Below are 18,005 nucleotides of genomic sequence, written 5' to 3' on the forward strand. Positions count from 1 at the left end.
CACCTTATTGCCCACTCACTTAACGTATCTATAATCTATATCTCTTTGCAGGCTATTGATGTCCTCCTCACAGCTTACTTTCCCACCTAGCTTTATATTGTCAGCAAACTTGGATACATTATACTCAGTCCCTTCATCTAAGTAATTAATGTAGATTGTAAATAGCTGAGGCCCAAGTACTGATCCTTGCGGCATCCCATTAGTTACACAAAAGCAAAATACTGCGGATGCCAGAAATCTGAAATAAAAACTGAAAATGCCAGAAATACTCAGCAGGTCAGGCATCAGTGGAGAGAGAAGCGGAGTTAATGTTTCAGGTCAATGACCCTTTGTCAGAACTCTGACAAAAGGTCATCGACCTGAAACGTTAACTCCGTTTCTCTCTCCACTGATGCTGCCTGACCTGCTGAGTATTTCCAGCATTTTCTGTCTTTATTCCCATTAGTTACAGCCTGTCAATCGGAAAATGACCCATTTATCCCTACTTTTTGTTTTCTGTCCATTAACCAATCCTTTATCCATGCTAATATATTACCCCCAACCCCATGAACCCTGATCTTGCGTAGCAACCTTTTATGTGGCACCTTATTGAATGCCTTTTGGGAATCCAAATATACTACATCCACTGGTTCCCCTTTATCTACCGTTAGTTATATCCTCAAAAAACTATTAATAAATTTGTTAAACACGATTTACCTTTCATAAAACCATGTTGACTCTGCCTAATCATATTATGATTTTTAAGTGCCCTGTTACCGCTTTCTTAATAATGGATTCCAGCATTTTCCTGATGACTGAAGTCAGGCCAACTGACCTGAAGTTCCATGCTTTCTCTCCCTCCTTCCTTGAATAGTGGGGTTACATTTGCTACAGGAATCTTTGGTTTATCCGGAGGTTGTATGTCCGGAAACCTCGATCTAACGGCAGAAATCAGCAGCCGTTTTGTTAGTTTTTTTTTCTTCCCCTAGCATTTTTTTTTTTTTTTTTTAATTTTTTTTTTATAAAACAGTCAGGCTGTGGAAAGCGTCTCTGTAGCTTAGCAACAGCTTCAGAGACGCTTCCAAGATACGGGCCGAGTGTTTACAAGCTGTTGCTAAGCAACAGTGTTTGTTGTCAGATACGGAGATGAAAACCTCCGTATCCTTCAACATTAGCGCTGGTCTATCCGAAAGTTTTGATCTAATGGCACCAGCTCAGTCCCGTATATCGCGAAGTTTCCTGTACTTTCCAATTCGCTGGAACCGTTCTAGAATCTAGGGAATTTTGGAAGATCACAACCAATACATCCACTATCTCTGCAGCCACCTCTTTTTAAACCCTAGGATGTAGGCCATCAGGTCCAGGGGATTTGTCGGCTTTTAGTTCCATTTGGTTCTCAAGTATTTTTTCTCTACTGATATTAATTACTTTAAGTTCCTCACTCTTATTAGCCCCTTGGTTCCACACTATTTTTGGTATGCTTTTTGTGTCTCCTATTGTGAAGGCAGATATAAAATAATTGTATAAAGTCTCTGCCATTTCCTTATTCCCCATTGTAATTTCACCTGTCTCAGCCTCTAAGGGACCAACGTTTACTTTTGTTACTCTCTTCCTTTTTACATACTTGTAGAAGCATTCTTTGATGGTTTCTAAAGCTCTACCAATCCTCAGGTTTACTACTATTCTTCACAACATTATAAGCCTCTTCTTTTAATCTAATACTATCCTTAACTTCTTTAGTTAGCCATGGATGGATCACTTTTCCCGTGGAGTTTTTATTTCTCAATGGAATGTGTACAAGCTGATCTACAAAGACCTGCAAGGGAAAGTGAGCCATCTGCAATGCACTTCCGGTAACAGTGAAGGACACCACTGTCCTTCCAGACATCATCGCAGCAACTGGTTTGCTTTTTGAACAATTGACACCTTTTCTGCATAAGTGAATGACAAAGAAAAATCTAGTGAAAATTAACTAACTTTATTAAATTGCAGTGATACCAGTGTATGTGTTTAATGTCATCCTAATATGTTGCCTCTTACGTTTGAAGAACTTTTCTGTGCTTGTTGTGCATATGCCCTATTCCTAGTGTTCCTCTACCTGAATAGTATTGTTGGTGGTTGCATAGCTAACTAACTAGTTAGAGCAATACAGAAGGCCCACTACCTGTATCTGCAATTAACACTAATACACCTGCATCAGTGCGGACATCCCCTTCATAGGGCTGCTATGGGCTCATTACTTTCTGAAGCACCTGTTATTGAAACAAGTGCAGGCAGCTTTTCCTCTATTACTCCGGGCTCATCACTGCTAGAGGGAGTTTCCTCACCATCCTCAATGATCAGCCTGAGCATAGAACAGTGAGCATGTATGAAGTCTTGGAATCACACCTTCCTGCTTGGTTTGTGCCATATGGCCTCACTGCAGGTGCCACTGATGTTGTCTTGTTGTCAAATGGCAGACTACAATGCAGACAACCATTGCTCCAATATTACTAATATGGAAAATGGCAGTACATACTTGGGTGTTAAACTCACCCACACTACCCTGGCCACCTTCCACTCTTGTACAGAAGGTAGGTGGCTATTCAATATGGTCCTGTTGGTGTGCCAGTCTTCATTTTAAAAACAGGCTCATTGAAGTCTCTACCCCACACAACACAGTAGGTGTTCTTAGCTTGCTGGAACTCCACCATGCATCAGTTGGCCCATCAACCACCAGTATCACTACTGCTACCTCCTCATCACTGCTCTGTGCCTCACCTTTTGTTTTATCCTCAACTTCACTACGATCTTAAAAATACAGTTGGTGTTGTCTGTGTTAGTGACAGATTGAGTTATTGATGCTGACAGTGCTGTATTGAGTGGTTTTAACTGCATGGCTGTTTACACTGCTCTTTGGCAGGTAGTACATTATGAATAAACAAGCACACTTAATTGTAACAGTACAGCAGTTATCTGCATCAGTACAGCATTGTCATGACACAATTTTGTGCACATGAGCATAATCAGTGGGTGGATATGTGCATACTTTCATACTAGTGTCTTCCTCTGCATTCTGGGGCTGTTCCCCCAACCAAATACAACCTTACAGTGCTCCATTACAGAGTCGATGAGGACTTGCAAGGCCTAGTTGTTAAAAACGAGACTGCTGTTGAGATAATCTCAACAGAAACTCAGCATTCCAAAGTTCGATCAACAAGCATTTCAATATTCAATATTTATATCAATTCAGTGTTTCTTAAGTAGCTAATGCAGGGTTGGGCAAAATCCAGCCCGCTAGTTCATTCTATCCGGCCTGCTGGAGCTTAAGCTACAGTCGTCTGAGTCTAGCAAGGGGTCCCCTAGGAGAGCTTGCTCAGGGTTACTGTGGCCTGGGAGTAGGCTACAACACTCAACCGGGGCAATTTTTTAAAAAAACTGCAGAACTGCTGCTATATGTCTGCTGCAGATCTACTTCCCTTTTGTGTCTTGGAGCCAGACTAACATATGTCTGCGGCTCTCTCCTGCTCTGGCTCCATGAACCACTTTTCAAAAACCCACCAAATCCGCCGCTCATCGCTGGCTGATGGGGGCACTGCTGTGTGCGCTCCTCCTCCGTTGAGTCATGGCTGCTCATCTCAACAACTCTTAGTTTAACCGAAGAGACTGGCGCTGCGTCTTTGCTCTCCAAAACAGATATGGGTTTACTATATGTATATACAATCCTCTTGACAAATTAATCCAATGAAATAGTAAACTGCAAAAAATTCTATATGTTACATAGGTTGCACAAAAAAACCTTGCATCATATCTGCACCAATCACCAAGTCTTTAAACGCTGCAAATGGAAGGCAATAATTGGCAAATGTGAGTAATCAGTTCTTTTTCAAATATGAATAACATTACATTTTATGGTCAGTTTAAGTTTTAAATATTATAATGTAAACCTACAAATGAGACACACTCAATCACTAGGACATTCATCCTGCCATTCTGATTGCTATCACATATAATGCTAGTTCTATTACTGCAGGAGATTTTAAAATACATCATTGTAGGAATAAATTTTCAAACAATATTATTTTCCAATATTACTAATTACATATACAATACTATTTAGATGGCAAAAAGAATGGTTTGCTCCACTCCCGGTCCCTAGAGTACGACAGCAGGGGAGTTCTCATCACCGTCTTAGACACAGGAGTGGATCCCGGAGCACAAGGACTCCAGGTAATGGCTGCAATTGTAGTTCAGGCCTTACGAAGCCTCAGGTTCCCGTATTCAGCACACTGAAAAGAGAACACCTCTCACATCGGAAGCCTCGAGCCACATAGACTTTCAGTACAACATGATCAATCAATCACTTCATTTAATAATGGAAGATTTTACTATTTTACACTACATTTTGTGTATTTAAGATAGTATCTAACTACTATCTGAATTTATGTTTATGCAATGTTTATGTTTATGCAATGTTTCCTCTAATTTTTTTAAAAATTTGCATGCGCAGTATCTCTTCCAGCAGCAGGAGCTGGTGAGCGGGCTGCACGGGACCTCGTGATTGGTGCGCGACCCTCAACAGCTCACCAAAACTTGTTAAGTGACCCTTCAGCCCAAATAATTGCTGACCCCTGAGCTAATGAGACACTGAAGGATTACGAACAGATGTAGCATTAAACAGAATCTTGATCAATTAAGTGGTTAGTTTAAAGAAGGGCAAAGGGATTTATAGCTTTGTACAAATCACTGGGGAGATCACATGGAATTGTGTGTGTAGTTTATGATTCTCCCCAGTCAGTGAAAGTCAGTTTGTGGCATGGATCAGGAAGTGGGCTTAATCTGATCCTTAAAAGTGCTGAGAGTTCGAGAAAGTTGAGCATCCTTTCCTCAAATTAATTTTTCATTTCTTTGATCTTCATAAAGTACTGAGGCACTTATATCCTGCATTTTCATCCTATTGCTGTCCAATGGGTGTTTGGTTGCATCTTTAAATCTCTTCCTATCCAGAACCCAGTGGTAGAACAGTCTGGCCCTAACTTTGGAGAATAATGCTGCATGCCCTTTTTAGGAGCATTTTCACAAACTTAGAATAAGTTGGGACTGTGTATAAGGAGAGCAGCCATTAACCATTTAAGAGCAGAACTATTCAAGATGGCAGATTAAGAGGGAAAAGAATGAAAGACTTGCATTTATATAGCGCCTTTCATGACCACCAGACGTCTCAAAGCGCTTTACAGCCAATGAAGCACTTTGAGTGTAGTCACTGTTGTAATGTAGGAAACGCGGCAGCCACTTTGCACACAGCAAGCTCCCACAAACAGCAATGTGATAATGACCAGATAATCCAGTTTTTTTTGTTATGTTGGTTGAGGGATAAATATTGGCCAGGACACTGGGGATAACTCCCCTGGCTCCTCTTCAAAATAGTGCCATGGGATCTTTTACATCCACGAGAGCACAGACAGCACCTCCGACAGTGCAGCACTCCTTCAGCACTGCACTGGAGCGTCAGCCTAGATTTTTGTGCTCAAGTTCCTGGAGTGGGACTTGAACCCACAACCTTCTGACTCCGAGGCGTGTGTGCTACCAACTGAGCCACAGCGGACACATTACACCAGAGCCTCATTACACCTGGCTGAATGGCTTTTCCTCACTATCATTTCTTATATTCTTATGTAATGTAATTTAAAGGGGTGTATTTTTTAATGCACATACCTGGTATTAGAGGCATAATCCCAAACCATTACATCCAGCATTCTCTCCACACTGGCTTTTGAAGGTTTTTCTTTTAGTTTGTGCTCGTAAAGTTTCACGATCAGTTCTTCCAGCTCAAAAACATTCACTGGAGTGCTACTGCCTGTTATAAAAATTTATAAAATTAGGGAATTGACTGACGCTGAAGTCAGCAATGGAACATTGTCTCAGCCACCACAATAATTTATATGGGGAAAAAGCACAAATATAGGATATTCTGTAAGAAGTGGTCAACCATAAGGTACATTGCATCCATAAAAGAGACCTCTGTAACTAACAAGAAATAAAGTTAAGAATGAGTTAAAGAAATTCTGGACTTTGGAAGAGCCCTCCTCAACTGAAAGGGAGTGCCGTGAAAGTCAAACTACCTCTTACCCTTCAATTCACCACTGGCGACCGAACTTTCAGTCACCGAGGTCCCACAGTCCGGAATTCACTCAATGAATGCCTCTGTGCCCCTCTCTTCCTTTAAGACCCTCTTTAAAACCCACCCCTTTGACCACACTTCAGGTCATGCCTCAATCTTTCCTTCTTTAGCTTGGCATCCATTCATTCCTTACAACTGAAGCATCATGGGAAGTTTTTCTACATTAATGGCGCTATATGAGTGCTGTGCCACTTTTGCTGTACCACAGTATGGCAACGTATGTTAATAGCCAGGTAAGCATAAAATTTGGGACTTTGAAAAAATCAAATCAGATTCTGCAAATGTATAATTTTTTCCAATTATCAAGATACAGGAAACTTTGTGCTATCCGGCACCGAGCTGTTGCCGTCCCATCAAAACTGCCGGACAAACCAGCGCTAATGTTGAAACATACGGAGATTTTGAGCTCCGTATCTGGCAACAAACCCTGTTGCAACAGCTTCTAAACAGTCGGCCGTACCTTGCAAGCGTCTCTGTAGCTTAGCAACAGTTTCAGCGAGACCTTGCAGAGCCTGACTGGTGAAAAAAAAGCAGCGAAAAGAAAAAAAACCTAACGAAACGGCTCCTGATTTTTGCCGGTGGCTCGAGCATTCCGGACAGTTAACCTCCGGATGAACCAAAGTTTCCTGTACCACAAATTCCAGCTCTATGCCCACCACGTTGGTAACATTACCATACCAGTTTGACACCAGTAAGAATTTTAGAATGGTGCACCAAGTTAGACAGCACACCACTCAAACTGGGGATAAAAACCGTTGCATACACATCTTAGTACTCTGGCTGGTGAATTTTTTTACTGTCAGTAATAAGCCGCTGTCCTGAATGTTTTATTAGCACTAGAGATGTACAAGCAATCCTGAGGGCTCCCTGGGTCTTGTAAAGATTAAAATGAAGTTCAGAAAGATGGTTTTGCACAGGTTAAAGCTAGTGTTAGCCATCAAAATGACACACTTGACAAATGTCAGATCACACACAGATCAGTGGCCTCAAAACTAGATTCTTCTCTATTTCTGTGCATTGACACAGAAATTGCAGCACAATTAACATATAATACTCATCTCCTTTTAAGTTGAGGATTATACTGTAAGATTTCATAGGCAAAATATCTGGAATTCAACACTGCTTACTCATCTGTATCCCCTAGCAGTTTATATTCTCTAACTTACAATGCATATTGCTCACATATATACAGTTTATTAGTTCCTCACAGGAAATACCCCCACAACCACAATTAAACTAGTACTAGCTTTCCCCAAGAAAACCCTTAATTGCACAGTTGAATTTTTCATGTTAAAATTGAAAATTCAATAAATCACAAGAACAAAAGCAATAACGTTTTGAATCTTACAAATCAGGAAAATTCTAATAAAGGTCTTTCTGTTCATTGTGATAAATATATTCTCATACTTGTCTAAAAAATAAATTGGTAAGAAAAATACAATAAATAACGTACCTGCTTTGCTGGCTAACCAGTTCAGACACCAATTCACTTTGAAGCACTCAGCCAACTAGAATTGAAAATAAACTGATTTCAATTTTGAAGAAATGAACATTGAACATTTAAGATACACACAAGCTTATACATGAATAGCCTTTCTCTACCAAAACTGCCAGGCCAGTGCTCAATCAAGTGTCTTGACTAATATCAGTGGAAAGTACAGAGATAAATTAGAACCAATTGATCAACAATTTAATTTTCAGTTAAAAATTCAGAGAGAGACAATTGATATGTCTCTGGCACTATGTACGATATTATAGTTCCTGCTTGATCCAGCAGTAAAATTGGGTACAGGGATTATAAAATCAGAGGAAAGGAAAACAGAAGACATGCTTAATCATGTAGTTATTTCAATAACAAACTCTTCAGGTGAAGGTGAAATCTTTACTAACTTTGCTTCTTTGGTAAAGGCTAATTTAAACAGGTTTCACTAGTTGAAAAAGAGACCTGCATTTATGCAGCATCTCAGGCCTCTCAAAACAGCTCAAAGCATCTTGCGTATAATTGAAATGCACCAATTGCTATACGTAGTAAAGATTCCTTACAGAACATGGAGTTTGTTGAAGCAGTTGCAGAATGATAAATAATCTGGTTTAATATTTGTCTAGCCGTTAACATTTCTTTGTATTAATGCTCTCCCCAGTGGCAGGTCTGTATACCTGTTGTATTATATTAGAAGTCGACTCTGTCTAGTAAGTTTGTTTCAATTGAATCTCTCCCCCAACTTACACTCTCTCATGTTCACAGCAAAATGCAGGTTCCATAGGCAGTCCTGCGAATCTGTGATCCGAAACGTACACTCTCGTGTTGCAGTAAACGAGAGCAGCATTACCCCGGGATTAAGTTACCCTATTACTGCTGAATTAATTCACAGCAGAGGTTTTATGGGCTTCCCACCATATACTTCAATCCTCTCCAGAAGTGGCAAACACCAAATTGTAAAATTATATTGTTCAGGCTAAAACTAGTGATCAAATTTATTTACACGATTTTTAATTGCATAGAAACAAAATAGCGCAGCAGATAATCAATGATATCCATCTTATTTTGAACTGTTTTGATAATAGTATGTGAAATCTTTAACTCCTTTTTAGACTGTTTCAACTGAGTCTTTGGAGAAAAGTCCATGCTCATTTCACAGGCAAGTGTCACAATGCCTTCATTTTAAACCATTCTACAAAGCCACCAATAGTTAATCCACAAAGGCAAATCTCAGGATAGCCCCATAGTAATCAAGACTAGCTTCTGCAGCCATGACTCCTCTGTGGTATCCTGGGCCATGAGCTGAGCACAGGTATAGTAAGGTGCATGGAACAGTCAGGGTAATCATTAAGTACATCACCTGTATGCCAAAGGAGCGCTTCAAGTATTCAGATCAATCTTGGCTTAAAGTTTCAATATTTTTGATAATCTGCTACATAATGTAGCCTTGAAAAGATGAGATCCCAGAGGAAAGACTGAGCAAGAGGAGCAGCCTACAGAACTGAATCTGTCACTAGCTGCAAGAGCCATTTGAGTAGCTCTCATTCAAGGGGCTTTTAACTTGAATTACTCAATTATAGTCCTGTCTAGATCTCCCCAGGCCCTCCACGCCATATGCTTTCCACACAACTCATAAATCTCTTTCATGCCACCTAATGAAACTTGGTTTACAAGAACGCTCTGCACACAAAATCATTAGTGATACCAGCTATTTAATAATTAAACATGTTCTACCAGGTAACTGTGTATGACACAGATACTCCTAGCCTTCTGCTTCTTCGAGATGCTACTCCACAGTGGCAGGAGTGTGCGATGTTGCCGACTGCTGTGTGTTGGTATGAGCCTCTTGGGATGAAGGAAACCCTTGTGTCCTGGCAGTCGCGTCTCGAAATAGATCTGCTACAGACTGCATCACTTACACTGCAGCATGGACTGCCCAGGCAAACATCAGAGTGGGACTGAATGCTCAAAATCTTCAAAATCTGATGCTAAACCTTCACATCAGAACAAGAAAACTCACTGCTTTGAAACTTACAATATCGAGTACCTTCCACGAGTGTGTGCACTGTTAGATAATAGCTGTATAGTGTGCAAGGGCATAAAAGGCTGAATTTATTTCATTCATTTTCCACAAAGTAAAAAATACTTCCAGCTGCGTGCTCCCTTTGGCCATATTTGGCATGACTGAACTTCTTAAAAAGCTCCAATTTCTCCTCAACCTAGTTCTCAAAGAAACATTCCCTTTGTAGGGATATTTCAGTTACCTTGCCTGGAAGTCCTCCTGCAACTATGGAAATTCCAGCCAGCCAGATACATGAACAAACAAGATGAACTAGCCAGTGTATTGCATCAACAGTAGACTACTGCAGTACTTTTGCAGCGTGTATAATATCAATTAGTGTACTAATTTGGCAGCCTTATTTGAAGAATGTCCTGGTAATAGAGTTTCCACACTTACAGTTGCCGTCTTTCAGGACGCTTCCCCCACCTGTAAAACAGACTTTCCATACTTCAACACATAAATGTTCATCATTGCTATTAATACCTTATTATTGAAGAAGCAAGGAGAGTCTCAATGTCCAGTGACACTGTCATTTATCCACTCTGCCTGGTACCGAGGAAAATTGATTTTGGGTCTCAACCAAATTTCTGGCAGGCCACAACAAATTTCCAAAAGGGTCCACAGGGACAGAGACACTCAAATTACAATGTTTTTGAGCAATCAATTCATCAAATGAAATTAGCAACAAGGGCCCTGAAGAAAGCAACAGCTAATGTTCTTACTGAGGACTAATGTGATAAGCAAGTCACATGGCTCTCATGAGGCTACCAGGAGCAAAGCTTGGTCTTTGCAACTCAACCTTCCCCCTCCATATGGCAACAGATAGTTCCTAAAGTAAAAAAAAGTGGGATTTTCCCATGCAAAATTATATCAGTATTACCTTACAGTAAACTGGAAGGACACCGTTGCTTCTTACTGGCCTCAGAAACACGACGAACTGTTGAAAGATCTCACTGTAATTGGAACTTGCAAGTTCAAAGTTTGAAAGTGGTATTTTGTGAGTGGCGCCACCTAGCAAAGGAAATGTATTTATTATTGTATCAGCTTATTTTTACATAAACAAGGTCACCTAGATTTAGTCAACAGTGACATGCCAAAGATTCCTCCTGTTGCTTTTCCATTCTATGTCACAATGAACTGAAAACTTTTATAATTTCTAAAAATATTTATTTTGACCATTTCCAATCAAGCTCTGGCACTTAATTGGCAGAAAAACTGACCCTGAAGACAGTTTACAGCCAAAGGCCAATTGTTCCAATGTTGGTCTCACCTCTAAAATAGACACTGGAACTTGGGAGACAGAAAAACAGCCAAGTGCTTTCAAGTTTAAAAAGGTACAGAATAGTTAGAATAAGGTATATTAGTCAGAAATAGTAAAAGTATAATTAAAGTAAGAGAAAGATCAGAAAGGGGAGAGAAGAGGAAAAGGGGGAAAAGTATTTAAAATGTTTTACTTAAAATATTTTAGGTTTTAAATTTAGTAAAGTTATTACAATAATAAAGCTTTTGATACTGGAGTAGCTTTATTTCTATATTACGGCTCAATTTGGTATCAGTGTAAGATGGACTTGAAAATAAAAGTCAACCAAGGGAGACAGGAATTTTCCCGGTCTCAGAATCATAGAAATTTACAGCACAGCAGGGCACCTTGTGGCATCGTTATGAAAGAATTATACACTTAGTCCTGTTCCTTTGCCCTTTCCGCATACCCTTTTACATTTTTCTGTTTAAAATATTTCTCCACTTCCCTTTTAAAACTTCTGCTTCCACTACCATTTCTGGTACAGCATTCCACATCCTAATAACCTTCTGCAAATTTCACCTAATCTTTTGCTTTGTTCTTTTGAATGATCTTAAATGTACGCCCTCTAATTACTGACTCACCTGGAACATGGCCTCAACATTCTTCCTAAAATGAGGAGCCCAAAACTGGACACAATTTTAACTGCAACTGAACCAATTGCCTCTTTGCTTCTGTCCTCTATGATTCTATTTTAAAACCTAGGATCTCACTAACCTTTTTTTTAAAAAAGCAGCATCATCAACTTGTCCTCCCACTTTTAAAGACGTTGGCCCCGATTTTGCTGTAATAATAATGGTGATGCTATCAGTGCTCACTGTTATGGGGTAAATCGGACTGCAACTTCTGGCGTGCATTTAAACGCAGAAAACGAGAAGTTGCTATCACAGATACCCTGCGCCTCCACAGGGTGCGCTGCTACAGTCCTTGCCGATAGACTCGGCATTGAAATGACTGCAATGGCGTAAACTTGGGGTACTTGCCCACTAGTTCCCCACTAACGATGGCTGAAAGTTAGGGCTTGTGCATTCAGGAGTAATTGAGTTTTTAAGTGTGATAAATGATAATTATTGCTGAATGACCTCTCTGGCCCTGAAAAATTCATTTTACAAGTGTTGAGTCTCATTCCCTCGGAAGAAAATTAGTGTTGGAGATTTTTTTTTTTTTTTTTTAAATATAAAGTCTGCCTGGCTCTTTTATCTCTCTCCCTTAATCCCATCTGTATTTCCCAACCTTTATTTTACTTTCTGTACATAATTTAAACCTAATTTATATTTTTTGCATTATACTTCCTGGTTTGGACTCTGCATGGCTCAGTGAGGGTTCTTCAATCTGATTGGTTGAAGAGCCTCACTGTTCCTTGTCCTGCTCACAGACACCACAGATCCCTGTAGAAGGTGCCACGCTGGATCAGACACCCAATGGCAGGAAGTCTCTGCTCTGCCGGTGACCTCATTGTGGGCAGCTATCAGCAGGGTGAACAGCAAGTGCCGTTCCTTAACGAATGCAAAATCCATCTTATTATTCTTCCATCTTGAAATGTATCAATGCACTTATGTCTTAAATTCCATTTGATATTTAAATTCTCACTACTCTCACTTTACTACAAAAAGAAAATACTGCAGATGCTGGAAATCTGATATAAAAACAGAAAATGCTGGAGATACTCAGCAGGTCGGGCAGCATCTGTGAAGCGAGAAACAGAGTTAACGTTTCAGGTCGATGACCTTTCGTCAGAACTGGAAAAAAGCAGGAAATGGAACAGGTTTTTAAAGCAAGTTTAGGGGCTGGGAAAGGGGGGAGGGGATGAAAGAACAAAAGGGAAGGTCTGTGATAGGATAGAAGGCAGGAGAGCTTAAGAGACATTAAGAAATATTCAAGGCAAAAAGGAGGTGGTAATGGGACCGGTTAAGAAACAAAAGGATGGCTCTAGATGAAGTGTAAATTGCGCTGGCAGAATGAAAGACAGCTGCCATGTGGGAGAGAAGTAAAAAAGACACAGACAAAAAGTGTGAATAAAAATTATATATATATATATATATATATATATATATGATAGGGGCCAAGGTTATGATCTGAAATTGTTGAACTCTGTTGCGTCCAGAAAGCTGTAAAGTGCCTAATCGAAAGATGAGGTGCTGTTCCTCGAGCTTACACTGAATTTCCGTGGAACAATGCAAGAGGCCGAGGACGGCGAGGTCTGAGTGGGAGTGGAGTGGAGAATTAAAGTGACAGGCAACCGGAAGCTCGGGGCCCCCCTTACGGACCGAACGGAGGTGTTCTGCAAAACGGTCACCCAATCTGCGTTTGGTCTCCCCAGTGTAGAGGAGACCGCATCGTGAGCAACGAATACAGTATACTAAATTGCAAGAAGTACAAGTAAATCACTGTTTCACCTGGAAGGGGTGTTTGGGGCCCTAGACAGCGGGAAGGGGGGAGGTATAAGGGCATGTGTTGCATCCCCTGCGCTTGCACGGGAAGGCGCTGGGTGAAGGGGAAGGGGTGTCGCGGAGGGAGCGGTCCCTTCGGAATGCTGAAAGGGGAGGTGACGGGAAGATGTGTTTGGTGGTGGGATCACGCTGGAGGTGGCGGAAATGGCGGAGGATGATCCATTGAATATGGAGGCTGGTGGGGTGAAAGGTAAGGACAAAGGGAACTCTACTGTGGTTCCGGGAGGGAGGGGCAGGGGCGAGGGCAGAAGCGCGGGAGATAGAACGGACACGGTCAAGGGCCGTGTCAACCACAGTAGAGGGGAATCCTCGGTTGAGGAAAAAGGAAGACATGTCAGAAGCACTGGTATGGAAGGTGGCATCGTCAGAGTAGATGCAGCAGAGACAGAGAAACTGGGAGAATGGAATAGAGTCCTTACAGGAAGCGGGGTGGGAGGAAGTGTAGTCCAGGTGGCTGTGGGAGTCAGTGGGCTAGTAGTGAATGTTTGTCAATAACCTATCCCCAGAGATGGAGACAGAGAAGTCGAGGAAGGGAAGGGAAGGGTCGGCGATGGACCATGTGAAGATGAGGGAAGGGCGGAAATTGGAAGCAAAGTGAAGGAAATTATCTAGTTCAGGGCGAGAGCAGGAAACGGGCCCAATACAGTCATCAATGTACCGGAAAAAAGTGATGGAGGGGACACGAGTAGGACTGGAACATAAGAGTGTTCCACATATCCCCTCCCCCTTTTCCCAGCCCCTACACTTGCTTAAACATCTGTTCCATTTCCTGCTTTTTTCCAGTTCTGACGAAAGGTCGTCGACCTGAAATGTTAACTCGGTCACTCTCACTTTACTATTTTTTTTTTTTTTTTTTTAAGTAACTTCCTATCCATGCTGCCATATTTCCTGGAGTTTCCTGTACTTGGAGAGGTGCCAAGGTGCCAGGCCTTCTGCCTGTCCATGGGATCCTACCAGCATCTGACTGCATTTTTCTCCGGGCCGGGGGGGGGGGGGGGGGGGGGAAATAATTGTGTGGAAAATGGGAATCCTGCTCCTGACTGGTCCTCAGCTGCTGGGTGGGGGGAGAATCCAGACTCACTGCAGCAGCTCACACGCCTCTAACTACAGCATTTCAATTAGGAGAGAGCGCAAGATAGAGCCTGTACTCTCAAATGAGGAAGAGGGAGAAAAGAGAGCATTCAAGTAAGAATTGCAATGGCAGAATGAGAAGCAACATTGGGAGAGTCTGCACTGGCCAAAGCACCAAGGTTTTCTGAAGCAATGATGGATATTGTGGAGACATGGGCAAGAAGTGAAAGGCTAGGAAAAGGAAATCCCAGAAAAATATGTAAAAAGGAAGAGTAGCAAAAGTGTTGGTCCCTTAGAGGCTGACACAGGAGAAATTATATTGGGGAACAAAGAAATGGTTGAGGTTTTAAACAAATAATTTGTATCTGTCTTCACAGTAGAAGACATAAAAAGCATACCAAAAATAGTGGGAAATCAAGGGGTTAATGAGAGAAAGGAACTTAAAGTAATTAATATCAGTAGAGAAAAAGTACTTGAGAAACTAATGGGACTAAAAGCCGACAAATCCCCTGGACCTGATGGCCTACATCCTAGGGTTCTAAAAGAGGTGGTTGCAGAGAGAGTGGATGTATTGGTTGTGATCTTCCAAAATTCCCCAGATTCAAGAAAGGTCCCAGCAGATTGGAAGGTAGCAAATGTAACTCCACTATTCAAGAAAGGAGGGAAGAGAGAAAACAGGGAACTACAGGCCAGTTAGCCTGACTTCAGTCGTCGGGAAAATGCTGGAATCCATTATTAAGAAAGTGGTAACAGGGTACAGGAAACTGTGTGTTATCCGGAGGCTAAATGTCTGGCAAGCTCGAGCCACCAGCAAAAATCAGGAGCCGTTTTTTTCTTTTCGTTTCTTCTCGTTGCTTTCCCCCCCCACCACCAAAGTCAGGCACTGCAAGGTCTGTAGCTATAGCAACAGCTTCAGCTAGAGACGCTTGCAGCTGCAGCTGATTGTTTAGAAGCTGTTGCTAAGCAACAGTGTTTGTTGTCAGATACGGAGATGAAAACCTCCGTATGCTTCAACATTAGAGCTGGAGTGTCCGGCAGTTTTGAGGGAACGGCAACAGCTCGGTCCCGTCGGTGCCGGATAGCACAAAGTTTCCTGTACTTAGAAAATCATAATATGATTAGGCAGAGTCAACATGGTTTTATGAAAGGTAAATCGTGTTTAACAAATTTATTAGAGTTGTTTGAGGATGTAACTAACAGGGTAGATAAAGGGGAACCAGTGGATGTAGTATATTTGGATTTCCAAAAGCCATTCGATAAGGTGCCACATAAAAGGTTGTTAAGCAAGATATGGGCACATGGGGTTGGGGTAAGGTATTAGCATGGATAGAGGGTTGGTTAACAGACAGAAAACAGAGAGTAGGGATAAACAGGTCATTTTTAGATTGGCAGGCTGTAACTAGTGGGGTGTCGCAAGGATCAGTGATTGGGCCTCAGCTATTCACAATCTATATTAATGACTTAGATGAAGGGACCGAGTGAATGTATCCAAGTTTGCTGATGATACAAAGCTAGGTGGAAAAGTAAGATGTGAGGAAGACACAAAGAGCCTGCAGAGATATAGACAGGTGAGTGGGCAATAAGGTGGCAGATAGAGTATAATGTGGGGAAATGTGAGGTTATTCACTTTGGTAGGAAAAATAGAAAAACAGAATCTTTTTAAAATGGTGGGAAACTATTAAATGTTGGTGTTCAGAGAGATTTGGGTGACCTAGTACAAGAAACAGAGTTAGCCTGCAGGTACAGCAAGCAATTAGGAAGGCAAATGACATGTTGGCCTTTATTGCTAGAGGGTTGGAGTACAAGAGTAAGGAAGTCTTGCTACAATTGTACAGGGCTCTGGTGAGACCACACCTGGAGTACTGTGCACGGTTTTGCTCTCCTTATTTAAGGAAGGATATACTTGCCTTGGAGGCAGTGCAACGAAGGTTCACTAAATTGATCCCTGGGATGAGAGGGTTGTCCTATGAGGAGAGATCGAGTAGATTGGGCCTATACTCTGGAGTTTAGAAGAATGAGAGGTGATCTCATTGAAACATATAAGATTCTGAGGGGGATTGACAGGGTAGATGCTGAGAGGTTGTTTCCCCTAGCTGGAGAATCTAGAACTAGGGGGCATAGTCTCAGGATAGGGGCTGGCCTTTTAAAGACGGAGATGAGGAGGAATTTCTTCACTCACTCAGGGTTGTGAATCTTTGGAATTCTCTGCCCCAAAGTGCTGCGGATGCTCAGTCGTCGAGTATATTCAAGGCTGAAATAGATAGATTTTTGGACTCGAGGAATTAAAGGATGTGAGGATAGGGCAGGAAAGTGGAGTTGAGGTCAAAGATCAGCCATGATCTTTTGAATGGCGGAGCAGGATCGAGGGGCCATATGGCCTACTCCTGCTCCTAATTATTACGTTCTTAAAAAAGGAGATATATGCAATTTGGAAGAGGTGACTCAGGCAGTCAGTGCCATCTCAGCCACCCCTACCATTCCACTAGATCATATCACATTTCCTGCCGTTGTTGAGTGAAAGAATTAAATTTGCTGCATTGCCTGCATCCAAAATAATTAGAACAGAATGTCTGCAGACATCTGGATGAAATAAAATTGTAAATTAGGCAGTAGCCTGTTTAAATTTTTGTTTGCTTTGCAAAGAAGAATGTGTATAATTATAGGCAAAGGAGTACAATAGATAGAAAAACGGCAGCCATCAGACCAGAGAACTGCAAGAAGCTCAATAACTCCTCTGCAGACAAACCAAGGAGGCAGACATAGAGGCCGATGGAGAAGTCAGAGGATGCGGTGAGGTTCAGGCATGCAGTCTCCTCTCATGTGTTGCAGATAGTGGATAAGTTGAAGGAGTCCATGAACTGCATCTGAAGCATCATGACAGACATTCCATGAGATGAAGAACACCCTGAAACTGTAGCAATCCAACAGATTTCTGCTGGATCCAGATGTGAGGTGGTAGAGGGCAACTGATGCTTTCAGAGAGCCAGCGACAACTGTTTCCATAGATGACCTGAAGAGCACCCTAGCTCAGGGCTTTCAGAACTTAATTGGGACTATTCAGCCTGGTCTCATGCAGCCCAACTGAGCCCATGGGCCACAAGGAGTGGTCAAAGTTGCAATAGCTCATGATAGCAACAATGCAACCGGATCAATAGAGCTTCCTAAAATGCCAGCACAGGAAGGCATTTCTGGCCTGAGCCCAGCAGACACTGGATGCACAAGCAACATGACACCAGAAGCAGGTTCGGCAAGAACAGCAGCATCGCTGTCACCTCATTCCTCGAGTTGATACAGTCCATTGATACAATCTAAGCCACAAACATCAATCTCCTAACACTAAGGATGTATTGCATAGGATTAAGAGGTTAGGGTCACACATGAAAAGATTTTTAGGCAAAACTGGTAGTCATGATGATGAGAAATAATCATGTAAAGCATAATGAATGGACAAATTAGATGGAACAATTTAAATACTTGGCAATTCAGTGTGTCTATGTATTACT

General features: G+C 41.7%; 1 protein-coding gene across 3 annotated transcripts in view; it reads right to left on the bottom strand.

Annotated features, from left to right (window-relative positions):
• Positions 1–18,005, bottom strand: part of LOC147107658 (protein maelstrom homolog) — a 43,797-nt gene that overhangs the window by 10,167 nt on the left and 15,625 nt on the right. For all 3 annotated transcript variants that reach the window (XM_086006878.1, XM_086006879.1, XM_086006880.1), the window contains exons 6-8: positions 10,562–10,692; positions 7,593–7,647; positions 5,674–5,815 (exon numbers count right to left, since the gene is read on the bottom strand). In XM_086006878.1, the coding sequence (XP_085863004.1) occupies positions 5,674–5,815; positions 7,593–7,647; positions 10,562–10,692 (328 nt within the window). The remainder of the gene's footprint in view (positions 1–5,673; positions 5,816–7,592; positions 7,648–10,561; positions 10,693–18,005) is intronic.

This window comes from Somniosus microcephalus, chromosome 14 (assembly GCF_052327205.1).
Source record: "Somniosus microcephalus isolate GS21.2 chromosome 14, FLI_Smic_1.0, whole genome shotgun sequence".
Lineage (NCBI taxonomy): Eukaryota > Metazoa > Chordata > Chondrichthyes > Squaliformes > Somniosidae > Somniosus > Somniosus microcephalus.